At 45.0% G+C, this 27,829-nt stretch overlaps 1 protein-coding gene across 4 annotated transcripts in view; it reads right to left on the bottom strand.

Annotated features, from left to right (window-relative positions):
* Positions 1-27,829, bottom strand: part of BAZ2A (bromodomain adjacent to zinc finger domain 2A) — a 2,136,751-nt gene that overhangs the window by 1,963,178 nt on the left and 145,744 nt on the right. For all 4 annotated transcript variants that reach the window (XM_069653682.1, XM_069653683.1, XM_069653685.1 and 1 more), the window contains one exon: positions 10,362-10,943. In XM_069653682.1, the coding sequence (XP_069509783.1) occupies positions 10,362-10,943 (582 nt within the window). The remainder of the gene's footprint in view (positions 1-10,361; positions 10,944-27,829) is intronic.

Below are 27,829 nucleotides of genomic sequence, written 5' to 3'. Positions count from 1 at the left end.
AAGTGAAGAACATTTTAGATTCAAAAATGTTTAGGTCAAAGCTTTTCTACCTAATTGATTGGAAGGGGTACGGACCTCAGGAGAGGTCGTGGGAACCCAGTGACCATGTGCATGCACCTCGATTAGTCAGGAAATTCCACCAACTCTTCCCAAACAAACCAAAACCGCCAGAGGGAACAACCTTGGGAGGGGCCTTGGGGGGGGGGGGCGGAGTGCTGTCACGATGCCCGCTCCCGAGGAGCCGGCTCAGGCCCTGCGTCCCCGAAAGCGGACATCAAGTCCCCGGGGAAGGGCCCAGCAACCCCTTATAGGGGCCCTTTGGACAGCGTCCTGGCGCCTATGGCGCCAGGCTCATAGAAAACGTCAGTCCTGGCGCCATAGGCGCCAGGCTCATTATGAAAGTGTTTGGCTGCACTTACCTGATGCAGACCATGCTGCAGAACCCCGGCCTCCTTGAGGCCTGAAAGGAACTACTTTACCTGTGGGACTCATTTACCACCCGGGCGTGGTCGGGGAAGGACACATACCTGATTGGAGGAAGGACACATTCTAGGAACTTCTTCCAAGGCTATTTAAACCACACCCGATCAGCCACACGTGCTTCGCGTTGTTCTGCATCTAGCAGCTGGACGCTCACCGTGTCTGCTCCTGCATCTTGACTTCTGCCACACCTGCCAGCATCCTGAATCACCTGCAAAGGAAGGGAACAAGAGAACAGAAGAAGGAAAAGGCCTCACCTGCTAAATCTGCATCCCAGAGACATTTCGCCGACAATCCTGAAAAGGAAGACATTTATTTTTAAAAGCACATCGCATCGATCGCTGCAGCGCCGCATTCTACTCACCTTTACAGGGCGCCTCCATGTTCAGCAGCGACCATCCAGATTCGCAGTCGCGCCCCCGCGCCTAGGGAGAAAAAGACAAGAACAAAGGTGAGAGAAAGAAGGGAAAAGGGAAGCTAAAACTCCATGTCAAGACTTACCTGTTGGGTCATTCCCTTTTCATTTCGGGTCCGCGCTGCATCCAGGCATTTTCGGACCCCAGCCCCTAAGGGTAAAAAGACATCAGCGTTAATGTGTGAATGAAAAGACATTACCAAAACACTCATTAAAGACTTACCTGATTTCCACAAGGATTTCACCACTCACCTCGGGTCGGTGCCTGTTCCCCGGCATTCCGTACCCCGGCCCCTATGGGGAAAAAGACACTAGCATTAGAACATTAATGCATGGACACAAGGGGAACCATTATAGAAAAACTTACCTGGAAGCCAAGCAAGTTTGGTTGTCACCCATCTGAAAATCCAGTGACGTAACTGGATACCAACGTGCCCCTGCACCAGAAGCAGGATGGAGAGCTCGTCCTTCCAGACCCTAAGGTGAGACGCTACGGGGAAGCACAGAAGGGTTTTGAGGAGGGTGAGAGGGGTAAGGGGGAGGCCGATTGCATTACCCCGCAGACAGTTAACCACCTATTCTCACCTACAGAAGGATACTTCTGCGAGTCAGACAAGCCAGATCTGGGGCCCGGTTCAGTCCGTCTTCCGAACCCTGCGCATCACCTTAGACGAGGTCTCCAGCAGCGCGAACCAGGCCAGCGCCCCCGTGGGAGTCAGGTGAGCGTTACAGGTATGGAGTGATATTTGTTGTTTTCTTTGAAGAGTAAATTGTGTGTTGGTAGGATTTTTGGTGGGCAAATTGAAGTTTCCAGGAGGTGCAAGTAACATGGCGGTCTTGCTCACATTGGGGATCATTGCGAGTTTGTTGTGGTGTAATCTTTGGACTACTCTGTGTAGCAGAGGAGTTGGGGGGTGGTGGGGAGCATAAGGAAATATCCCTGACCAGCTCATCCCCAGTGCATTGCCCACTGACCCTGGTTGTGGATACCTGGATGTGAAGTTTAGGCATTTTCAGTTTTCTACTGTTTTGAACAGGTCCCACGATGGGAGAGCCCGTGCTGTTGAGTTCCCACTCCGGTTATAACTCTATTGCTCTGCTCAAAGTGTCAGTTAGGCAATTGTGTTCCCCAGGGATGTGTCTGTGTGGCAAGAAGGTTCTGAGTGAACCAGTGTCATGTTTTGTGCTAGTGCGGACAGTGTGCCGCCTTATTTCTTGATGTAAAGCATGGGTGGAGCATGCTTTGTATTGACGAAAATGATTTTTCCAACAATGACACTTTGGAAAGAGAAGTGCTCTCTTGATTGCTGGGAGTTTTAGACAATTTATGCGGTGTTTTCTTTGTTGAATGGACCACTTTCCTTGTGTTGTGAGGTGTTGCAAAAATGCCCCCTAACCTGTTACAGATGCGTCTGACATGATAGTTAATTGTATTGACAGTGGTACAAAGGGTCTCCCTTGTAACAGGTGTACTGTCCACCACTGAAGGCTGTTTTCTACCTTTTGCAAGACCACCACTGGATCATCCCACTCTCCTGAGCCATAATACCAGTCTTCTGCCAACCACTGTTGTATTGGGCGCATGTTGAGACGCGCATGTGGAATGATATAAATATATGATGCCATCATTCCTAGCAGGTTCAATACTCATACTGTCATCCGCCGACCTGCTGATTAGCATGGTATTTGTGCTTGCAGGGCTTGTACTCTTTCTAATGATGGAAATGCCTTTGCTAAATGGGTGTCTAATACTGCTCATAAATGTTTTAATTTGGGGTTAGACTGGATTGGCCGTTTCCTGCATGCGTTTTAAACACTGCCATGCACTTTTCCCAGTTAGCCAGTCATCCAGTTAAAGGTATGCAGGAATCGCTTTGCATCGCAGGTGTTCTGCCACAAATGCTAGCACCTTGGCAAATACCCGCAGTGCTGATGCAACCCCAAAAGAGAGCACTTTGAATTGGAAAGTTCTTTGTTCTATTTTGAACCCAAGATATTTCAGATACCCTGGAAACATTGGAATATGAATGCAAGCATCCTTCATAACTAGTACAGTCCTATTTCTCTAACTGCAAAAGGGAGATAACTTCCTGTACGGTAGTCATTCTGAATTTTTGTGGTTTTACATATGGGTTTGCTGGACTTGGATCCCTTTGTTTTGTCTTTTTTAATGCTAAGAAAAACAATGAATACATTCCTGGATTTTGTCGAATTTGCTTTATTGCTCCTTCGCTCACGAGTGTCTGAATCTCTTCCTGCAACAGAGATAAATGTCCTTGCGATAGTCTCATTTCATGGCAGTTGGTTGCATGGTTTGGATAGTACCTCTACGCAATACCCTTTTCGTACCGTACTTAAAACCCACTTGTCTGATGGTATCCCCTACCATGTGTGGTCCTATGAAGTAATTCGACCCCCCCTACTGGGAGGAGGGGGCGGGGGGAGACAAGGGAGGGGACTACTACAGGGAGTTATTTAGCAAGCTGGGGGCTACCAAGGGGTATTTTCGCTGCCGCTTGCCCTTCCTCTACACAAATTATGCTGGGTTCTTGAGAATCCTGCTGGCAGAGACCCTGATATATGATATGATATGTCATTTATAATGCGCCTATACACAAGTGTTTCAAAGCGTGACGAGGCAAGGGAGGGGGACAAAGGGAGGACAGACAACTATCCTACTAGGCCAGGTGTCATTCAGATCGCACAAGTGCGTGGGAAGGGGCAGGGACAATGCAGTACATGAGAATAGATAATAACAGTAAGTAAAGTAACGGCCAGCATGTCGCAAGTGCATGGGTAAGTGCAGACATCAGGTGTCAAGGGCTGGTAGGGGGACTGTATGGATACAGAAACAGTCCCCAAGTGTGGGGGTTGCCGGTGGGTAGTGCAGGTGTGCGCCGCTGGCGGGGGGAGGGACCTGGGCCCGAGATCAGAGGGTGTCCAGGTAGCCAGTGCAATTGTGGTTACAGCCAGGAGGTCAGCAGAGGAGAGGAGGAGAAAAATCTGAGGCAAAAAGAAAGGTTTTGAGGTGCTTTCGGAACCAGAGATGGTTCTCCTCAGGTTTAAGGGAGGGGAGGCAGGGAGGCTGTTCCAGAGGTTGGCACCAGCCGAAGAAAGAGATCTACCACCAACTCGTTGCTTGCAGAAGCGACTGACCCTGAGGGAGTTGGAGGTGGAGGAGCGAAGAGCTCGAGAAGGAAGATATTTAGGAAGAGAGAGTTGAAGGTATTGAGGCCCCAGCCCCCAGAAGGCCTTGTGGACGATGCAGATGGTTTTGAACTTAATCCTTGCAGCCACTGGAAGCCAGTGCAGAGATTTCAGTCCTGGAGAGAGATGATCCCTGGGCTTGAGGCCAAGGACAAGTCTTGCAGTCCTGTTCTGGATAAGTTGCAGAGAGTAGAAGCAGGCAGAATTAGAAAGAGGCTGTTGCAATAGTCCAGCCTAGAGAGGACCAGAGCTCTGGAGACATTGAGCTTCTGGGGGAAGGAGAGGAAAGGAAGAATACCTCTGAGGATGTGCAGCTGATAGTGTGACTTCTTAGAGACGTCAGAGACCCTAACCCGGAAAACCTGGTGCTACTACCGGATGGGTCGTTTGACTGGTTTGAAGAATAGCTGGATGATTGGACAAGGGTCCACCCTTCAATTTGGCTTATTCTTTAATTGTCTCATGATCTTTTATGGACTTCTCCAGGGCTGCCTCAACACAACACATACCCCCAAAGATTGGATAACTCAATGGGTTTATCCAGCAGACTAGCTTGAGTTTCTGGCTTGAAGCCTGAATCCCTGATCCATGCATGCCTTTTTAAAATAGTGGTTCCCATCACCATTCTTCCGACTATCATCTGCATCCAATGTATCTTTGATTACAGTATTGGCTAACTGCTTGCCCTCATTCATTATTTTTCCCTTGGATTTTTAAGGGTACTGGAACCTCATCTTTAAGGTCATTAAATGTGTCCCATTGAGCTCTATTATATCATTAGCCATAAGGTCTGTAGAATTATATATTCTGAGTAAATAAACTGCAGAATTTGCTGCTTTCCTTACGAAAATGTAACATTTTTTTACTTTATTTTTCAGGGGGTATTCACTGTTAAACTGTTAAATGCATAGCCCTTTTCCTTGCTGCCAGAATGACAAGGGAATCTGGTTGCAAGTGTCCGCTGTATTCTGGGATTAACCTCCTTGGTTTGTACAGGATTAATAAGTGATGAAGTTACCCTCTCCTGAATACCTTTTAGTAAAGGGATTTTCTGTGAGAAAAGCTGCTTTTCTTCTATGTCATCAAAGTTGGATTCATCCTCAGACTCGTGTTATGATATCAAACCTTTCTGCTGCCCTTTTCAGGAGGTCTAAGTAAAGGAATTGATCCTCTGTGGGTGAGGAAGTAACATGAGGCTCACTATGTCAGAGGACGGGATGGTATATTCATTTGGTTCAATATAGTCATCCTGTAAACAATCTCTTCAGAATATTCCTCCTCATGTTCAAGGTCTTCCACTAGGCAGTGCTCTAGTGGCAGCGAGCGCACAACTGTGCCCGTGGCCTTTAAATCACTGAAGCAAGAGAAACAGAGAGGCTGCTGGCAGGAGCGGATTGCTCTTCTCCATTCAAAATGAAGTCCTAGGGCAGTCCAGCACCGAAATGCTAGGCAATTCTCCTCTGAACAAGAGACCAAAACATGTGTCTGGGTTTGCTGTTGGTACTCTTGTTCAGAGGAGAATTGCCTAGCATTTTGGTGCTGGACTGCCCCAGGGCAGGACAAGGACTAATATATGTTTTGGATATTTCTCCTCTGTGAAAGAAAGTGAGCTAAAGAATCTGGGTAAGGCACTCGTAACCAGGACTAATGTCTGGCAGAGGGACTCCCAGGACCCCCCCCCCCTTGTTAATTTGCAGGAGAGTATACCAGGCAGCTATACGGTTTGTGCATTTGAAAGAAGTCCTGGCAGGTGAGTATACAGATCATGTGTTAAAAACGAAATCCAAGACAAACCCCTTGTTGAACATTTCAAAAAAGCCAAACATACATGCAAAGATATCTTTTAGTGTATCTTGCAAACAATAAATGCACACCCAAGAGGTGGGGACCGAGATCTGAACCTCTCCAAATTGGAGCAAAGATGGATTTATGAATTGGACTCGGTCAATCATGGCTTAAACTTGTGTATTGAGTGGAGTTTGTTTCTACACAAATAGCTGTGCTATCCATGTAAATTTGGTTCATTGAATTGCCTCTGAAAAGACCAACAATGGATAGGTGTGCCTTTGTTAAAAAATACACACAAATCATATGATGTAGATCTGACAAACATGCATTTTGTATACATAGGATTGTCCCAATCCAAGATGGTGACCAACGCCAAACTAACGCCGCTGAGGTTTCTTAATTTAAAATTCTCTCGGAATTATATCCAATACGAAAAAGTATGATTTAGTGCCCGAAGTAACTTTGCACACGGATCCGCTGTGTTGTTTTGGAAATACACACGAGGCAGATTTCTTGGTAAAGCACAAATTAGATACACACGAGACGGTCCCAATTCAAGATAGCGACCTATGTCCCATGCACAACGCCGTCAATGACGCATACAATATGGAATAAATAGATCACATGACTATTGGTACGTTGCAATGACATCAACGCTACGTACCATTTTCGAAAGAACAGGCACTGCACCAGTCGTCCTACAAGTAAGTTATTGCACGCTGAGCCATATTAGATGCCATAGATTGTCCCGGTTGAACTAGTTCTAACAGACGGCCCAACTGTTTTCCCTCTTTCGTGTTTCTGCTTTAGTAAATGGTAGACGCGAATATAACCCGGGCCTTTTGACCACGCCACCCACTCGCCGTGACAGTTTTGCACGAGTCAGAAGATGGGATTGAGTAAATAATAACAAAGGTAGGAACAATTAAATATGCCCCTCCTTATCAATAATAATAATAGGGTCAAGGTGGGATTAACAAAGAATGTGTCTTCTACACATAGAGGCTGCATGCTAACAACGGCACCGAAAAAACAGAACGAGATTGGGCTATATTGTAGGATCCAAAGTTTTCCATGCAAAATCAGCGATTCCTTACGGTAATCCATCTGGTGATTAGTAGATCACTGTTTGACATGTGTTGGTTTTTCTCGTGCATGGCAACATGAAAATAACAAACCTCTTTTGAAATGATGAACCACACTGAAGCCAGTAAAACTAGCAAATAGGAGAAAGTCATGTTAGAAACAATGCTCTCAAAAAATTAAGACGAGAATAGAAAGTAACAATGATGTACAATTAAATAATATGTTGGGTGAACATGTGAACTTGTAATGTGAATGTTTTAATTTTAAATAAAATGGCAGATGATTGCCAGACCGGAAATATAGTGTGTTATAATAGTCTATGTATTTTGTTGTAGAAAAATGTATGCGGTTTGATGAAAATCAAGATTTAATATCGCTCCAACATTGGGGTTCGTGTGTGTCCTGAAGAAAGCCTTGCACCAACCTCTATCTATTGACTAAACAACTTGAAGGCTTTTTTTGCAACCAAGTGTCAAGCCTGGAAACAGTCTAAAACCCGTTGACACTTCTGTAGATGTGGGAACTTGCAAAAAGAATTGGTTAGGTCACCCACTAACTACTAACATCACTGTATGGTATTACTGACTGTGCACAATGAAAATAATGGATGTGTCCTTCGTACACAATGATTGCACATGAGATATTTGTCTGACTTTCTCCGATTGATTCTTTGAAGACCATCATTTGAGGTCTCTTATTTAATTTCTTAATAAATTGTATTTTTCTTTATTTCCCGTTTCCTTTTTTCCATCTTTTGATATATGTTTAGGAAGATGTTTTTTTCCACATTACTTGTTTGATCATAAGTCCCTAACTATTGCAGCATCTAAGGGTAGCCAGCTGGGCTTTTGTTCTGTCTGTACCTAAGGTGAGTATACCAGGCAGTTCCAAGTAAAAAATGACAGAAAGCTCTGGCAAGAAAATATACCAGGCAAATACAAGTGTGTGCTTTCAAGAAAGCCCTGGCAGGACAATATAACAGGCAATTGTAAAGATGTGAACCCAGAAAGCCTGGCAGGGGAGTATACCATGCAGTTGCAAATGTGTAAAGGACGTCCTGGTAGGGAAATGCACCAGGCAAGTTGGAAGTGAATGAGATACAAGAAATAGCCTGTAGCCTGTGTTGATTTAAGAAACTTTGGGAACCAACAATTATGCAGGAGAGTACACCGGGCATTCCAACCACGCACAGAAGAAAGACAATCAGTTTGAAGATAACCTTTGTGGTTGGGTTGACCCAAGGAAGAACTGTACTTTGTAGCAAAAGAAAGCGACAGAGAATACAGGGGAAGGGAAAAACCCTCTGAAGCAAGATATCCATCCTTGATGAACTTCTTTTGTGCAAGTTATATACATTTCAGCTCTTTTTAACACTTACAAAATACTCCAGGCCAAAGACATTATCCTTTTCACTTTAGAATTCCTTTGTTTAGGATGTGAGGCACAGACAGATCCTTAGTTTTGAGTTTTGGAAGGTAAACTGCTAGTGAAGGGTCAGCAAGGCCTTTTACCAACCCCTTTTATGTTCTAATAAAAGTATTTAGCCAAAATCATGGCTAACATGTGTCAGATCAGAGTATATTTCCAGACTCCTCACACAACCCTAAAGAAATAGGTTCTTGAACCTCCTTCCTTTTTTTTATATTTGTGTGTTCTTAAATAGACTAATCTCCTTTTCGGTGTAGAAAGTCTTATATAAATTATCATTAAATACTTTATTTTTATTTTTTATGGTACCAAACCTATACTTTGACAATGTGTCCCCTTGTGTCTCTCTCTTCTATATAGGAGTCTTAATAGGTATGTCTTCCTCAAGATCTTCAGATTCTGAGGGTGAAGATACCCCTTTTTGCTTTAAAGATGAAGAAAGTGCGTTTCCTCATCCTGTTTATGCGTGTAAATAGGCCCAACAGTGGTTTTCAACCTGCAAGTGTTGTCTGAGTCGATTTGGGGTTGTTTTTAAAAGAGCTCCATTTAATGACTGCCCTCAACTTTGTTCTGTGTTCAGTCATCTTTAACTTTAATTTTGGTGCATTCCCTGAATGTTCTACTCTCGCTTCTGGCATGCCTAACTCAAATATCCTGACGTTTGACTTTGAAGGGCGTCATCTGGCTTATATTTGGGCCTGTGTTTTTCTACTGCAGCATTATGGACACCAGGTGTCGCCTCCACAGCACGACTGGACGTCATCCCTTCAGAGCTGAGGGCCAACTGCAAAGAAATCAGTTTCCTCCATATCTTTCTCCTCTGTCACTCTTGAAGCCGCTGGTCTGTTCCTTGACCTCTAGTTGTTCAGCGATTAACGGTTGATTTCAATAACAAATCTTTGCCTTTCTCAGCATGCATTGCATAGGCTGGCCAGCGCTTGATCTTTCGTTCTTTAAGCGGTTTCAGCTTAAAGAGCTTACAGACTCGACATCGCCACTCATTGTGGACCCTTGGGAGACAATCGTTGCACATGTGGTACGTGTCTTTCCAAGGGAATTTACCGTTGCAAGAGGGACAAAACTCAAATGGAGTATTCTCCATCGAGGGCGAAGGAACCAGACGAGCTAAAAGCTACTGGTATTCGAGGGTACATAGACATTTGAAATACTGTTATTTAGCTGTGAAACTCCTCCCGCCCCCCGCCCACACCTCACTCGCCCAACATTATGACTTTCAGTGTGGTGCGCCTTCTGATGCATCAGTCATTCAACGTTGCATGTGCCATAGTCAAGATGTACTTTGATGGAGGGAAATTACTCAATGTTTGATTTCAACAGAGCAATCTGTTTGCACCCAACCTAATGGCGGAAAAGAAACACTGAGGACATTGAGATGTGAAAGATTGTAGGTATACATAAGATAGGATAACAGGCACACACCTGTTTGTTGATCCTTTTTTAATTCAAAACCAAGATGCAATACTCTATACCAAATCACTAGATATGCAAAGCATGCAAGTCTAAACAGATTCACAAGCTCTAAAAATACAATACTTTAGGCATGAGAAATGCCCCGAATAATGCTGCTGAAAAATGGAGCAAGCTCAGTTAAAGAAAAAAGAAAAATAAATAAATCACATTTTACAGCAGTGAAGGAGCAGAAGCTCCAAAGTATCTTTCCATGACCCTAAATACTCAATACAAACTTTACCACGGTCTTCAGTTGAATTCTTATCTCATACATTTGGTATGGTTGGCTGGTTAACCTCCAATTGACCACATGTTTCCCTTCCAACAACTATGTGTATTTATAATTAAGAAAATATGAATCTGAACAAAAGAAACAGTCCTAGTCTTAATCTCCATCATCCCTGCCACCCCTCCTCCTCCCCCAACACTGGCCAGTCATATCCCATGAAGAGAGTTGAACACCACAGTCAACAATAGCACACTGTACCTATCTGTGCATCTGAAGGTTCCAACGTTTCCAATTCAACCGTCTCCCCAACTGCGATGGGCAGTATGTCCTTTACACAAACCTCCCCAAGCTGGCTGCTCTCCTGCTCTGGACATTGTGTGGTTGCAAAAGCCTGGATACTAGATGACAGCATGGGCGACGGGCGAGGAGTGCTGTAGAAATCAGTGGGCCCGTTTTGCAAGGGTCCAAATTTCTCATCGTGGAAGGAATCATATAGTTCAGGCGAATGGAAACCCAGCTCCATGGTCCTGTGGGAACCTTTGCCTTTGTGCTCTGGATCATGCACAGTACTGCCCTCTGTGCAGGCAGGCTGGAGAGACTCAGCAAGGCCATTCAGTTGATAAGCAGCAAGTGCATGGAGATGGGGAACAAGCTGAGAGTCTTTGGGATTTGCAGAATTTGTCGGCTGGCACTGTGTGTAGTTCCATAGATAATCGCAGGCTACATTGGGATGTTGCACAAGGGAAGAATTGCTGGAATGAGTGGTTGAGGCAAACGTCCCTGAAGAATTTGTGGGGGATACAGCAGCTAAACCATTTACATTCAGGTCACCATTCAAACCTGGGGAAAGAGTGAAAATAAAAGTCACAATTATACTTCACAGAAAAGCAGTCAGGTTATCTCCTTACTACAAAGCAAAGATAATGACAGCAACTGATCTTAGATCACTGTAATATGGAAACTCTTGCACAATTGTATCCACACTCGCAGAAAATTAGACATTTGACAAAGCTATCATTTTGAGGTACTAACAATTGGAAGACAATTAAATTCTCGGAACATGGCACGATCATTTGCAGACATCTTGAAGTGGATGTGCAAACCTTAAGAGAAGGAGACTTGACAACTGAATTTGGCTCAAACTCATACATGGTTAATTAACCATCCCACTTTGTGAAACATGGTTTGCCCTCCAAAGTAGCAGTTTGTGCTAAAAAAAAAAAAAAAAAATGTAAAACGGAATTCCCTCTAAAATCTTGGGTCTGCCAACTGTGCAAGGCCCGCATTATCTTTTCTCAAATAACTGAAAACAGCCTAGTGCATTTCAACGTTTTTTTTTTAACCATTTTTTATTTTTTATAACACACCAAACATTATAACAATTAGGACTTCCATATCCGTGTTTAACAAAATAACATTACAAACTCTGTTCTTCAGTCCCGTTCCCTCCCGCCCCCTCAACTTGAGCCATAGTGTCCATATCATCAATTTGTATGTCCTCAGGCGGGTCTATTGTCCTCCGCTCATCCACATCGTCCTCACTGTAATTGGGCTGGGGGGGGGGGGGGCCCACCATGGTGGCCACCAATTGCCTCCATTCAATTAAGGGTCCTACCTCCTCCTCGCCTCCCCTGCTAACCGCTTCATACCAAACCACCGTTTCCGCCTCGGCCCATTTCAAAAGGTCAGCCCACCACAACTCTATCCTGAGCCTGTGAGCTGCTTTCCAGCACATTGCAATCCTTCTTTTGGCCAGGATGTATGCCAGGTCCTTCATTTTGCTAATGTGCCTCAGATGGCGCGGCCTAGGGAAATCTAGCATGCATGCCCAGGCTGACTCCACCTCCAGCTTAATACCTTTTTCAGCCAGGCGTATTTTCAGTTCAACCCAAAACCTGCCCACCTCCAGGCAAGCCCAGAACATGTGTAACATCCCAGCTTCCTCCTCCCCGCACCTGGGGCATCACTGGGTCATCTGGCCCTCAAACCTAGCAATGTTACTGGGGGTCAGATATGCCCTATGCGTAACATAATTGGATTTGTTGGAGCCCCGCGTTTCGGGACACTTTATGATATCTCTGGGCTCTATCCCATGAACCATCCGACATAGGCTCTCCCACCTCCTACTCCCAAAGCCGTCTCAATTGGGACAATTCCTTCTCCACCTTGGACCCCAGTAACTCGCATACGCGGGATATCTCATGCCCACCCTCCGAGATGTCATATCATTTCCAAGGTGACGTCCGGTTGTTCCGTGAGCACCACCACCGGCCATTTCTCCCGCACCCGCTTAACGAGTCTGGAGTGGGTTATATGTTGCCCTCTATGCACCCCTGTGTCCTCCATCAACTTCTGGAATTCTAACGCCTCTCCATCCTGCCATATGTCTCCAAAAGTGGCCAGACCCATGGGTTCCCAGTGTCTACGGACTCCTTGCATCAATTGGGGGTCCTCTCTGCATAGCGCCACTAACAGCACCTGCATGGAAAACGGGGCCGGGTATCCCACCAACCGCCATGCTCTATGCCACACCTCCCAGCCAAGCACCAACAGCCACGCCATCTCTAGTATCTTAGGGTTGGGCAGCCACACCACCTCTCTCTAAGGAAATAGGGGGCCAGTTCCATGCACAATAGCCTAGTTTCCGCTGTTTCCTCATCAGACAACCATCTAGCCACGTATTGTAATTGACCCGCTAGGTAATATAACTCTAGGCTCGGCAGGTTTATTCCTTCCCCCTATTACACGAGTTCTGTAATTTCCAGAGAGCCACCCTGTTCCTGGAGTTATGCCATATGAAGCCCCTGCACAAGCTGTGGAGATTAGTGAAGAAACGCCTAGGGATCACATGTGGGATAGTTACGAAAAAGTTTAACAGTCTGGGCAAGACTACCATCTTGATTAGAGCTGGTCTCCCCATCATGGCCAGGGGCAGTCTGGACCAGAAACCCATGCTATTTTTGATACCTTCAACTGCCTTCAACGTGTTATGTTTATGTTCTTCTCCCGTCGTATGGTATTGTCAATACCAAGGTACCTGAACGACTTGGTTTGCCAGGGTATTGGCAATACCGGCAGACCCCCTGGGGGAACAAGTCTATATCTCCCCAGGGGAAACATACTAGATTTCTGGGGGTTTACCGATATGCCGGAGAGGGCAGCATATCGTTCCATCACCTCCAGGATGTATTGGGTGTTCTCTTCTGGGAAGCGCAGGTACAAGAGTATATCGTCGGCATATAATGAAATGAGGTGCAGACCTCCTGCGGTGCATATCCCAACTTCTCCATATTGTTGTGTAAGGCAGACAACCAATGGCTCCAACGCTAATATATACAGCATAGGTGACCAGGGGCAGCCCTGTCTGGTGCCCCTGCTAAATTGCCATTTGTCTGAGATCACGGCACCCGTTTTAACCCTAGCCATTGGGGAGCTGTATAGCATATTAACCCACCTAAGATACCCCGGGCCCATTCCATAGGCCTCTAAGGTCGCCAGCAGCCAGGGCCATCTCACCGAGTCAAAAGCCTTGACCGCGTCGAGGGAGATGATCGCCAGCTCCCCTGGGTCCGCCTCTGATCGATTATGTGATGTAGCCTCCTATGGTTATCCGTTATATTCCTACCTGGGACATAGCCTGTTTGGTCCGGATATATCAGTTTGCTGATAACACACTTGAGCCTGTTTGCCAGTACCGCCGTAAGGATTTTGCTATCTTGGCTGAGCATCGACAGGGGTCTGTATGATCCACAGTCTGTGCTCGGCTAACCTGGCTTTAAGAGCGGGATAATCGCAGCCTCGCGCAAGGACTCCGGCAGCCTGCCTTGCTCATACGCCTCATTAAACATAGCCAGCAACGGGGGTAACAGCTCCTGTTTATAGGTTTTGTAGAATTCGCTCGGGAGCCCATCTGACCCCAGAGCCTTACAAGTGGGTAGGTGTCGAATTACTAACTCAAGCTCCTCTATTGTGATTGGGGCGTCTAGATCTGCCCGTTCTAGGTCGTCTAAGGTGGGCAAGCCCAGGTCTTCTAGCGCGTCCCGGATTTCTCGGTCCCTAGCTCCGCCTGGGTCCTCAGAGCCCTTTGTAGTATCTGAGGAACTCTTCATTCACTCCCTCCTGGGTGTCCAGGATCCACCCTCCCTCTCCTCCGATTTCCCTGATCGCGGGCCTTGGTGACTCGCTTTTATAAAGCCAGGCCAGCAACCTTCCTGGTTTGTCTCCCCCCGCATGCTGCTTCTCCATGTATTTCTTGTAGCTTAATTTACATAACCTGTCCCAGTGTTCACAACTAGCTTGTTAAAGCTTTCTCATCCTGACCCAGTCTTCCTTGGTGGCGCCTCCCCTACGGAAAATGTCTTACAGATCTTCCTCCGTTCCCCGCAGCTCTCGTTCTATGCCCCCCTGGATTTTGACATAGCTACCCCCCGCACTAATACTTTAAATGCTTCCCACACAGTTCCCATCGATCGGACACTACCAGTGTTAATCTCAAAGTACTCTGTCATCTCCTCCCTTAAATCCTCCCGGAATCCCGAGTCCTGCAGAGCTTCAGCTCCGAGCCTCCACGTTGGTATCCGCGCTCTAAGGGGCTGGTGGTGCCACTCCAGGACCAGCGGGGAGTGGTCTGAGAGCACACTAGCCTTGTATTCCGCACTTCTCATTTCACTTACCATATATCGGCAGTGGCGAACACGTAGTCCAGTCTCGTGTACAGATCATGTGGTGCCGCGTAGTGCGAGTATTGCCTATCGACTGGGTGCAATTGCCTCCAGACATCCACAAGATCGAAGTCCCCATGGAGGGCCTTTAGCACCTTTGCAGCCAGGGCAAGCTTGTCTATCTTATTGTCTGACCTGTCCAGTTTAGGGTTCAGTACACAATTAAAGTCTCCTCCCCACAGGATCCCGCCACCCAGTAGGGGGCTAATCTTACCATACAGGGTCCGAAAGTAGGCCGCTGTATCCTGGTTAGGGGCATATAGGTTTACAATACTCACTTCCCGGTTTTCCAGCATCCCCCTCACAACGACCAGTCTACCCTCTGGATCTCCCGTGGACTGAAGCAATTGGAATGGTACGTGGGGTGCTACCCACGTGATAACCCTTCTTGCGTAGGCCGAGTATGTGGCGCCAGCTATGCTCCCCCTCCATTTCCTCTTCACCACCTCCAGTTTCTCCCTGGTGAGGTGGGTCTCAGGTACATCATAACTTTATTGCGCTTCAAATAACTATTGAGGCCCATAACGTTCCAGGTAACCACTCTAAGGCCCCCCCGACGCCATGTTTGCAATATCCTGCCCTCCCTCTCCGCCCAGTGCATTTCAACGTTAATCACTAACGACTTGTTTTGTGTAGTACCACTTTTCCCAGATGCTTCGGAATTCAGCCAACTCTTTGTCAGTAACATTAAGCCGAGGACAGAAAATGTAAAAAAGTAGACAAAGGTACACAAAAGAATAATCAGTCCTTATGCTCTATGCGAGAGATGATACCACCACCACCACCACCACCACCACCACAACCTCCCCCCTCTACCACCACCACCCGTCTGGCTGTGCTGGGAAGGAAGGATAGCGGCAACGCAGCGCAAAACAGGTTTGAATGCCGATCCCACGCTTAGAAACCACATGCTAGTATTAAGCGTGTTATAAATGAACAATAAAATAAAAAAACAGTTTTACCAGCGCAGCTCCGACATCAGCAAGGTCACCATGGACAGGGAGAAGGGACTACTTATAGTCTCTTCTCCACAATCCATGGCAGCCATCTTTTTATTTTTTTTTAAGTTGCGAAATTCAACTTCCAAACTAGAAGTATTCCGAGCCTGTAACTATGGATCCCAGCATTACCAGAAGCGGTAATGCCCCCCACACCTAGCTTGGAGCTTATTGCTCGAGTGTGAAACAGTAATATCCTGAACATCCCCTGCCTGAGTAAGCAGGCTGGTGACATCATGGAAGAGCAATCTACTGGCTAGATGGGTGCTCCGTGCGAACAGTTGAGAGCAGGGCTTCAAGTGAGGCAAGAAATTGAGGGTGGGCCCTCATTTGGGGGCGTGACTTGTGGGATAGGCGTATCCTACAAAAAGTACACAAACAATAGTAAGGTACACAAACAAATATATAAATGCATGTAAACATGTATATATTTGTATGCGTACCTTACTGTGGTTTGTGTACTATGCAAGTCATTTCTTTTATAAACATAGAAATATGTAGCATAGGTCTATGTTGATAAAAGATGGCTTGAAAAGTACACAATTCAAGCCATCTTTTATAAACACAGAAATTAGTCCCCAGGATCGCCAAGGGTCAAAGACACCTCTGTGACCTGGTGAGGGAGTGGGAAACAAAAGGACAGTAACTTCCTCTGGTGACAACTCGTGTGAGGGGTCACCAGAGGAATTTACAGTGACCAACACAAGTGCCAGCCAGCCACAGCAAAGCTTGCCTGACTTAATGGCAGGCACATTTTCCCACTTTTTGGAGACTGCCGGAGCCCAGCCCCGCCTGGCCCCGGCCCACTTGAAGCAATGGTTGAGAGACATGACCGGTGGCTTCTGCTGTATACTTACTTCGATGACCACTGTTTGCTGTAACCACTAAGTAGCCTTACATTGAAGATTCTACATTGAAGATTCGGTCCAGTAGTCAAAACTTTGTGCATCATTGAATACTACATTTTGTTGGTGAGGTGGTCAACTCCAGTTGCTTCAGCCAAAAGTACAGCCACCGCCCCCAAATATCATCCAGTAACCCTGCAGTGGAAATGCTGCTAAAGGAGGAGCCCAATTGGTACCCGCATGAGCAGGTCAACTGTTGTAATGTGTGTAGAATTCCACACTTGCTCTTGCTGACTTGTATACATCTGTTTAGGGTTCCACGTTCTATGGGAGCCAGTTGGGAGTTTTACTGGAGAGGTGAAGTGCAAGCTGAGTACTGCTGGGCTCTGGCTGGTTACTATTAAAGGAACTTCACTTACCTCTCGTGTGTGGCCTCCTATGTTACAGTCAACCTAAAAGGCGAAGAAGATAAAAGGAGCCAGTGGGGCCCAGAGAAGACCACTAAAGTGTCAGTGAGCACAGTAAAATTAGGCCAAAGAGCAGAAGAAGTGTCAGAGAGCACAGTAAGTGCCAATAAGCTATGGAAACGTATCCAGAGAATTTACAGAGAGCAGAAGAGTCCAGTGAGCGCACTAAACCAGGACGAAATCAATCAAAAAAGGCATACAGAGAACAAGAGCTCTGTGGAGTAGAATAAATCTAAAAAGAGCATCACGGGTCATCTGATGCACAGCAAGTAAAGCGCTATGAAGGGAAATCTAGGCACAAACCAGAATTGCAATCGAACATGCAACTAAGTGTACCATGTGACCAATGAGGGTACCAAGGTTCACTGGGAACAGTACAGAATTATAATGAATACAGCCCTGAATGGTCATTCTATATTAACTTGTAATCTGACATTGAGTTACATTCAGCACAAAAAGATTCACTTTTTAACATGCCAGTGTGCCCACGGGAATCCATGCAAGTTTGAACGATGCAGATCTAAGGTGATGCCATCGTCCCTTTATGTGCAGAGAAGTGGCACGAGAACAGTGACTAGAGAGCATTCGGAAGCTCTCGGCACTGCAAGAGCAATTTAAAGGGAAGACGCTGAGCTACTGCCCAGCATGAAGCTAGAGAAGAGGGTCTTCTTGCCTGAAAGTTGCGACGACCTATCGCATTAGAGAAAAGAATCGCAGCGTGTTGCGGCATCGCGGTGATCGCTTTCGTCTGTAACTGGTATGCAAAGCAGTGAGGTGCCAGGCCTCTGGACCCAGACAATGTGAAAGCACATGAGCAAAGAAAACACAATGAGTAACGAAGTCAATAAACGAAGCGAGGCACTGATTCATGTAAGGAAGGGGATGTGGAAAAGGAGTTATTTATTAGTGTATAAGAGGAGGTTCCTTCAGGACATAATGGACATAGCATGAATAATATAGTTCTCATCGGTTTACAGTAAATCAAGGAGCAGATGGGATAAGATATTTATAATGGTCAAGAAAACGCATATGTGTGGATTAAGAAATTAATATATGCCGCAGGCAGATTGGTTACATGTTTGACGATGTGTGGTTTAATGTAACTGACAATTGCAATGTACAAAGTACCATAGCTTAATTGTTTGAAATAATTTGAAATATTGAAATTATGGCACGTGGCAATGGGAGCAGGGCACATAAATAAGTGTGTTGAATTAAGTTATGCAATAGTGGTACATTATTGACAGATTGCCCACGTGGTGAAATTCATATTAAGTGATATACAAAATATTCATTCAAATGCAAAGTTCATGTATAGGATCAATTAAGATCAGAGAATTGTGCATGTATTAATGAATGTGGATTAATGAATGTTGATTAATTAACCCAGTGCCACCAGCACGGTAAGAAGGGTGGCACACTATGTACACCCGTGCATCATATTGCAGTGCGGATGGGAGCAGAGAGATGACAAAAAGAATATGTGCAATGAGCATGGTGAGCAAGGGTGTCACACGATACGCACCCATGCATTATATACTGCACTGTGGTTGGGAGCAGAGATGCATCCCAAGAGTATGTGCTACGAGTAGTGAGAAGGGGTGGCACACGATGTGCATCCCTGTTTTATCTTTTTTTTTTTATTATTGATTTTTACAACAACCCCAGCAGTGCTTGTCATAGCATTTTAGCATTATGAAAACATCTTAAGTATCTACTGCTTACCCCTATCCCAGCCTCCAGCTCAAGCCTACTCCACTTCGCCCTCCGTCTTTGTCCCCTGAAGTATCTCCTCATCTGTATTCTCAAAGGAGTCATCGCCTGGGCCGCCCTGGGTGGGCCCCGATAATGTGGCCACTAGATGTTTCCAGGCTGTCAGGGTTTCCGCTTCTCCTCCCCTCCCCCATTGGCCACCTCACTCCATACTACTGTTTCTGCTTCAGTCCATTTACAGGGATCGTTCCACCAGACCTCTATCTTAGGTCTTTTAAATGATTCCACCCCATGGCAACCATGGGGTCGAATCATGTAACCAAATCTTTGAGTTTACTAACATGTTTCAATTGGCGTGGTCTAGGGAACACCCCCTACCATGCATGCCCACACTGATTCCACGATTAAATGGATCCCTTTCTCGTTTTATCAGTGGGCTATTTCTCTCTAGAACTTCCCAATTTCCGGGCATGCCCAAAACATGTGCATCAGCCCTGCATTTTCTTCTCCACACTTGGGGCATGTCTGTCGTTCTGCACTTTTCAATCGGGAAATTCTCTGGGGAGTCATATATGCTCTGTGGGTTATATATAGCTGTATGTGTTGCAGCCTCGTGTTCCTAGACACTTTTTGGTACCCTTGAACCCGCTCCCACAACCCATCAGTCATAAATTCCCCTGCTTCCTCCTCCCAGTCCTGCCTCAGCTGGGTTACTTCCCTTCCCACTCTGGACATCAGTAATTTGTACATTTGGGAAACCTCGTGCCCTCCCTCTGCGACATCATATAATGTTTCGATGGCCGTGTCTGGTTGTTCGTCTAGCATTATTTCCGACCAGGTCTCCCTTACCCGCTGTACCAGTCTGGTATAGGTAATATACTGCCCCAAGTGTAAACCAGTTTCTTCCACTAGCACATTAAATTCCTTTATTCCTCCCTCTTGCCATATGTTTCAGATTGTTGCAATTCCCACCGGTTCCCAATGCATACGAATCGTCTTCCTCAGTTGCACGTCTCCTCCAGTCAATGCCACTAGCGGCACTTGCGGGGAACACAGGGTCGGGTTCTCTACACCATATTTTCCATCCTAGTTCCAACAACCCCGGGCACCCTTTTATCTCTTGTTTAGGCAGCCATATCCATTCTTTCAAGAAAAACGAGGCACATTCAGATCTCAACAGTCTGGATTCTGATGTTGAGTCTTCCGCCAACCATTTAGTCACGTATCGTAGTTGACTGGCCAAATGATAGATCTCAAAATTAGGCAGCTTAATACCCACTTTGTCATATGTGTTCTGTAGTTTCCATAGGGCTATCCTATTCCTGGTTCTAGCCCGGAGGAAGCCCCTATATATATGCCTTGAAGTTTAACAAAGAATTGCTTAGGTATCATGTATGGTATGTTCCCATAAAAGTTTAGAAGCCTGGGTAATACGACCATCTTCAGCAGCGCCCCCCTCCCCATCATGGCCAAGGGGAGCCTAGTCATGCTATTCTCGATGTTTGTCACTGCTTTCTCAGTGTTATATGTATATTCTGCTTCCGCCGTGTGATAGATGTCAACCCCCAGGTATCTAAAAAGGTACTGGTCTCCCAGCGTATTGGTAGCACTGGCAGTTCTCGCAGGATCCCTATGTACCTTCCCAGGGGGCATATGCACAGCCAGGAAGTGGCAGGGTCCAGGCAGCAAAGTTTTCCTTTCTGTGAGTAACTGGAGAATTTATCACATGGAAGAATATCCATCTAGTTTGCTGTCTACACATTCCTCTATCTGGGTCAGGCAGGGAGGATTGGGCATACTTTAGACTACATATCCATCACAGTAGTCCTAGTCAGGTCGTAATTTTATGACAGCGACGGATGTGTAGTATATAGGGGCCTCATTGTGGTGTTTGGTTTCTCTAAATGGTATAAATGGGGAGGATGCATTATATCCTGCACTTCCCTGCCTGAACATGCAGGCTCATGACATTATGGAACTCATCTGCTGGCTAGATGAGTGTTTCATGGGAACAGCTGAAAGAGACCTGACAAGGGAAGGGATGGATGACTACGGCTATATACATACTTACCACTGAAGGTTGCCGAACCAACAAACTGCTTTACATTGAAGATCCTGTCTCAGAATCACTGGGCGCATCATTGAATATAACAAAAGCAATCCATGTTAACAAAGCGGAGCAATTTGGCTTCACTCTTAAAGAGTAAAAGGTATCAAGGTACAGATATGCCCACATAAACAACAGATTATACTGTAAAATGTGTTAAATATAACTATTGTGACAGGGCCAACTCTGTGGCCCTGTCGGGGGGCGAGGGAGGGAGCACTTCCCATCCCCACTGGTGCCTGGATGCAGGCAGACCCCCCTCCTTACCTGCAGCAACGTCGGCCTCCAGAGGAAACGAGGACACCTTCGTGGGGTGCCGCCAAGCAGTACAACACAGGTTGGCATTGTAATGAGGCTCCAGCTGACAACTATCAGGTGGAGTCCGCGCGAAGAGGACACCACTAACCAACCAGAGATTTCATTTTTATTAATAAATGGCCACATGAAGGCTTAACCTGCTATGCCACCAAGGACCATATTATTTTAAAGGGCTTGCAGGCCTTTATTGTTCCAGCTTCCTAGGGCCTCAGCAGGGTCCATGTTGAAAGAGGGAGGGGGGGAATTAACATCTCTTAAGCCCTGCCTTGGCCTTCCCTTGTCACAACCCCTGGAGACAGGTAAACTATTGGTTGAGGTAAGTGGCCAATCCTGGGAGGGGTGGGGTATTTAAGGAAGTTGTGTGAATGTGCAAGTGTAGTTTAGTTGGATGAGGACAGGAGGTCGAGGGCGTCCGAGAGACCAGTGAAGGAGAGAGCGTTTTGAAGTGCAGAGAATACTGTTAAGGAGGGGGTCTGCGGAGTGTCAGAGAGAGAGAGGGGAGTCTGAGTAGTAGAAGTGGAGTAGGCATAGTGGAGTGGGGTAGTGGTAGTGACAGCGGTAGTAGTGGTTGGGTTTAGAGGTGGTAGGTAGAGGGAGTAGCCAGTGCAGGACATTAGTGGTAGAGTGGGAGTTAGTGGTAGGAGTATGAGCAGGGCATCATTTCCCTGGGTTTGAAAAGGGTGAGCAAGGCACCATATCCCTGCGAGTCCCTGAGGGTTAAACAGGTACTAGTATAAGAGGTGTGCAAAGCACCATATCCCTGAGTAATCTAGAAAGTGGTAGTGATAATAGCGGAGTCGGAACAGTATTGGAGGTAGCAGTGTGAAGAGCGACAGTGAGTGGGAGAATAGGAGTAGCCATTGGTACAGAATTGAAGAGGGGTTAGGATTAGAAGAATAGGGGGCAAAGAAATAGAGTGAGAGGAAGGAGGGAAAAGGAATAACAGAAGTAGAAGGATAGTTGGGCGTAAAAGTGTTAATTAGAACGAGAGTGGGAAAGGAAGATCAAAAGGGTGGAGGTGGAATGGCACAGTGAGTGATTGGAAGGGACAGTGATGTGGTGGGAGGAGAACCGTTGAAAGTGATTTGCATTGCGAAGGTTCAGGAATGAGAGATTGTGTAAGTGACGCCAGGTGAAAGACGGCACCATTCCCTATTTTCTCAGCAACTAACCAATGATAGGAGAGGGAGAGTTAGAAGTTCCCTATGGCGTTAGATAGCCAACGACTTAGGGAGAACACCTTTAGTCGTAGTGAGAAGAGACAGTTAGGGGTTACCGATCACTAGCCTACTAACAACCCGGTAGGGGCATCTGAGGTGGGGTCCCAAGCCTGGGTTGAGAGGAAAGGGACAGCCCTAGCCCCAATATTCCCCAGTCCCTTAAAACCCCATGAGAACAGAAAAGCAGCTATCCTGACAAACTATTTTAAATAAACATTCTTGAACTTTTACTGCGGAATCAGCGTGGTTATTTGTGGCGGGCCGCCCCATCACACAATACTTTGGCCCCCAAAATTAGCATTATCCTTTGACGAATAATAATTGACTAAGCAAGTAAGACATGTGCACCACATGCATATAGAAAAAAAGAGGGGGGAGGGTGACTTTATGCCAGGCTAGAAGCTTGCAACTTGAAATGCTTACCCTTGAATATATACTATTTATGTATACAACAAGCCTGAAGTAGTTAAGCTAAGAAAGCAAAGCAACAGTATACAAAGAAAAATATTTAGTGGATTATAATAGTCCGTACTCACTCCAATACTTAGTAGAAAGACATACCCCCAAGAGCAAAGTAAACTAGAGGTTATCGCAGGAGGGAGCAAAAGGGGCAATACAGTTAGGAAATCCGAAAAGGGAAGCAATCAAGTAAAATATAGAAAAATGCAGTATTGGGTCCATCGATGGACACAGTTGACACACAAACCCAACGGTAACAGATGCAGTCGCACACAATTTAGTTACAATAGTAGATACATTATGAGTGACTTGCAGTGATTTATCACCCCTAAATCAATAGAAATCTAAACTACCAGTACCATCAAAAATACAAATTGTCCTGAAAAACCCAGTGGCTCAAGGAAGAGCAGAGAAAACGCCAGTTCACTGTTACAGTTGGAGTCAACTCTATTCCCAAAAGTTCTCCCGCAGTGAACGAGAACAATGGGCTCAACCCAATAAGTCTCCCAGGCCAATAGCGCATAGTAAGATAAATTCTAGTTATGCTGGAGAGTAGAAGTGCTGGAAAAATGGCAACCACCCAGTTGACGATCCCCGGGGCGCACCAAGCCCCTTCACCACAAAAAAATAAGGAGGTTCCAGACCATGGTTCCAAAACCATAGGTCCAGAGAAGGATGGCTGCAAAGTGTGACTCACAGTTACACGTAATACAGATGAGATCCAGGTTGGCAAATAAAAACAACCATGCTGTTGAAGCCAGTCCTATACATAAGGGTGTATCAGCCACTTTTACTCCCTAAAAATAAGCAAATACTGCAACAATAACAAAATAGGGAGTAAAAATACTCCCAACAAAAAATAGGATACTGACACATCAGAACTTGTTCTTCTTTCTCCCACACAGATTCATGGATATTTTTGGACCAGTTGTACACATAATAACACGCAAAGAACTATTATTACTGGCTGGCTCGAATAGGTCAACTGTAGTATCTAGGTATTGTAATAGGTCAGAACTGTGGAATGGTAGGTAGGAATGTAGAATCAATGGAGTGAAGGTAGAGTTCTGTAGGTGACGGTTGGAGGAAGAAGGTAGCATCTGTTGTGTGGGACCTATTGTAGTTTACAAGGAACTTCAAGTCATAAATAAATGAGCATCAACCCTCTGATATAAGGCGCCCTCACCATTCTTCAAATGGCGACGAGGATGGGATCAAATCGTGTCCCACAATGAGGAAGTAGCCACCGGAGTCAAGGCCCCAAAGTGTTGCTGGTACATATTTGCGCATCTTTTTAAAGGGCGCCGGCATAGACATAACGATGTTCAGTGATTGTCAAGGCGTAAATGCGCATGATAAACCATAGCTGAGAAATATAAAGTGTGAGCGTCAGACATATTAACGCTCATTAGCCAATTACGCTCTCCTTATGGTTCGAGTAAAGACCCTCACAGCATGATTCTGCGTGCAGCGGCCATCAATGGTGCAGGCATTGACTATTGCGGACAATGTATGTACGCCACAGCACGTTTGAATGTGGGAGTTCAACAGTGAAATCTGTGTTGGTATTACAGTAACAGCTGCAACATTGAAGTACGCAGCAGCACTATTAAAGGTGCAAATTCAATGGTGCAAGTGAATCCAATACTGCAAACCACCTTAGATATTACTGTGAAGACAGTGACAATTAAAGCGCACGATCTAGTGATGTAATTCCATTAGCCATTGCATAGAATTATTTCTCGTCACTATTACCACAGGAGTGTGAATTGTCAAAGGGGTCTGAATGATCAGATTCATCATAACTGACCAGGAAATCACATAATTGCAAACCTAAGCAGTGAAGCCAACATAATCCCTTGTGAACACGTTTTAATTTTGTAAAGAACTATAACGCTGCACGTCAATTTTTGTACAAGATTGAGAAAACAAAAGTCCAATCATTTAACTTCTAGGCATCAGTGTGAACTATGCAACAGGTTACTATCCACCCTCCTCAACCATTTTTAGTAGCCACAGTTGGTGAACCCTCCATTCCATGGGGATAATGGAAGGAATACTGGAAGAATTATATTGACACCATAGATAAACAAACATTCACAGCAATACAAAAAGAAGTTGCTTCTGCATTCCGTAGGCCCAGAGGGTCACAGAGTGTATAGGGAACTATCCCCTCAAGTATCTGAAGGTAATGATGCAGAGGGCGATGGTGCTGATGAACATGAGCTAGCTTTGCAAGCTTTGGACATTTACTATCAACTCAGGACTAATGTAGCTATGAGCAGTTATTTCTACACAAGGAAACAAGATACAAGCGAAAGTGTGGATGAATATCTTAGTGCACTAAAGAAGTTAGCCACAATTTGTAATTTTGGAAGAGGTGCAACTCAAGACGAGTTGATCCGTGATCAGATTATTATTCATACCAACAGTACGGTAGTCCAGGCAAGGCTATGGATTTGTGATGATCCGTCAGAGGAGGCAATAGCACACACAGGGACATGCAGTAGGATCGAACTGTGATTTGGGTACCCAAGTGACTAAAGTAAATGCAGTAATAGAGGATGAAGTATCCAAGGAGATCAATTCTGTGAGAAATGAAGATTGGGAAAACAAAGATGGCAAGTATCTGACGGAAAGGCAAGAAGAGGATGCTAAGAAAACATAGGAAAATGTTTTCGATGTGGAAAAATGGTACACTATGCCAACTCACAGCATTGTTTGGCTCTGAATAAAAAGTGTTCCAATTGCAGAAAACAAAGATCATTTTGGCGTAATGTGCAATAAGAAAGGTAATCCAAGGATTAAATGCATACAGGAAGAAGATGAAGAGGAGGAGATAAGAGGAGCAGATGTTGCTATGATGGTTAAGAGTTGTAACAAAAAGGGGTACTCCTAAAACCATGTTAAAGATTGATGGCATAATTAACAGTGGACTCTGGTTCTAAAGGTTTTAATCCTGTCCGGAAGAAGTCTGATATTAAAAATCCCAATGCTTTCGAAGGTTCAATAATTCAGATACTAGACTCGTGTTAATTGAATTTTGGGGGAGGTTAGCTGAGGTCAAAGTTTATGTGGCATCAAAAAGTGTTGGGATGGGAAGATCATGCCAAATTACGAATTAAGTTGAATGCTGGAGGTCTGGAACCCATCTCCATGGTGGTAACCAACAGCGAAAGTGTGGAGTCCAAAATAATGAAAAAATATTTTAGGGGAAAAGTAGAAAGAATTTCCCAAGGTGTATAGTGAGAAAACTGAGAAACTTCAAGGGTATAAACATAAGATATTGGTGAAACCTGATGTCCAACCTATGTCACATACTGTGAGACACATCCCTATTGGTTTGAGGGATAAAGTTAAGGCGGAAGGAGATAGGTTGAAAAATGAAGGAGTGATTAAAGAAGTAGATGCATCGGAATGGGTATTTCCTATTGTAGTTGCTATGAAACCGAATGGCAAGGTTAGGATATGTATTGATCTTAGAGAACTTAATAAAGCTATAACAGTAGAGAAATTCCATTACCTGTTATCTCTGAAATGCTGAACACGATTGCAGGAGCCGACACATTTTCTACTATTGATTTATTGCCGGCTTATTACCAAATACAGTAACATCATGAGTCTAAGAAATGTACTACCTTTATTAATCCATTTGGAATGTATAGATATGCCAGGATGCCATTTGGTTTGGCTTCGGCCACAACTATATTTCAGAGAGTAATGTCACATTTATTGGAGTATGTGTTTTCCAGGATTACAGTGTGTGGATTGGGTGCAGATGAACACGAACAAAGATTGTGTAGAGTTTTAAAAACATTCGAAGAAAAAGGTTTAACTGTAGAATACACTAAGTGTACATTTGGAAGTGAAGCTAAGATTATTTGGGGCACATTGTCTAAAGGTGGTTATAAACCCAAATCTAAGGCTATGAAAGCCATTGAGAAAGCGCCTTAGCCTAGTACCAAGGATGATTTACGTTCCTTTTTTGGATTAGCAGAGTACTACAATAAATGTGTAGAACATTACGCTGAAATAACCCAATTTTCGAGAGAGATGATGAAAAAAAAAATGTGAAATTGGTTTGGAACAATGAACATGAGAAGTGTGTGGACACTATTAAAGATGCATTGTTGATACGCCATTATTAGGAGGTTTTGTACTAGAGAGAGAGCGGGAATAAATCATAATGTTTGCCTCTAGAGCTATAAATGACACAGAAGCGAGATATTCTGTGGTGGAGAGAGAACTATTAGCATTTTGTTGGGGAGTAGAAAATTATAGGGAATATGTGTGATGAGAAATTCAAAATTAAAAAACAGACCAAAAACCCGTTAGAAGGGGTGTTCACTGTAAAAGGTATGTCAAAAGCTACACCAAGAATTGCCCGGTTAAGCCTCACATTATTAAAATATAATTGTGAAATTGAATATGTTCCAGGAAAATTGAACTGTGTTGCAGATTTTCTATCTAGAATGCCTTGTGAAAGAAGTGAAATGGAAGGTATTACAGAAGAGGTGGATATGGATTTGAATGTGCAGGTATGCGGTGTGCTCAAGGCTGCGAGTATGGAAAGATGGAGAGAGGAATATACCAAAGATATAATACTTAATCAAGTGACTGAATGGATAATGAATGGTTGGCCAGACAAAATTGATGAAGAATTTAAGGGTTATTTCATGGTTAGGGATGAGTTAACTGTTGAAGTTGATTTGATTATGAGAGGCAGTAAAGTCATTCCACCAGAGGTATTGAAGGAGGAGATCATAAAGTTTGGAAGGGGCATAACCCCAGGATCGCAAAGAGGATGGTTGCCAGGATAGACCTCCACCAACTGGATCCACGTAAATCAAAGGCACGGACATAGGAGGGAGCAAGATC

Source organism: Ambystoma mexicanum, chromosome 3q (genome assembly GCF_040938575.1).
Source record: "Ambystoma mexicanum isolate Mex_15411 chromosome 3q, UKY_AmexF1_1, whole genome shotgun sequence".
In the NCBI taxonomy this organism is placed as follows: Eukaryota; Metazoa; Chordata; class Amphibia; order Caudata; family Ambystomatidae; genus Ambystoma; species Ambystoma mexicanum.
The sequence above is the reverse complement of the archived record's forward strand: the minus strand, read 5'-3'. Positions and strand labels throughout refer to the sequence as shown.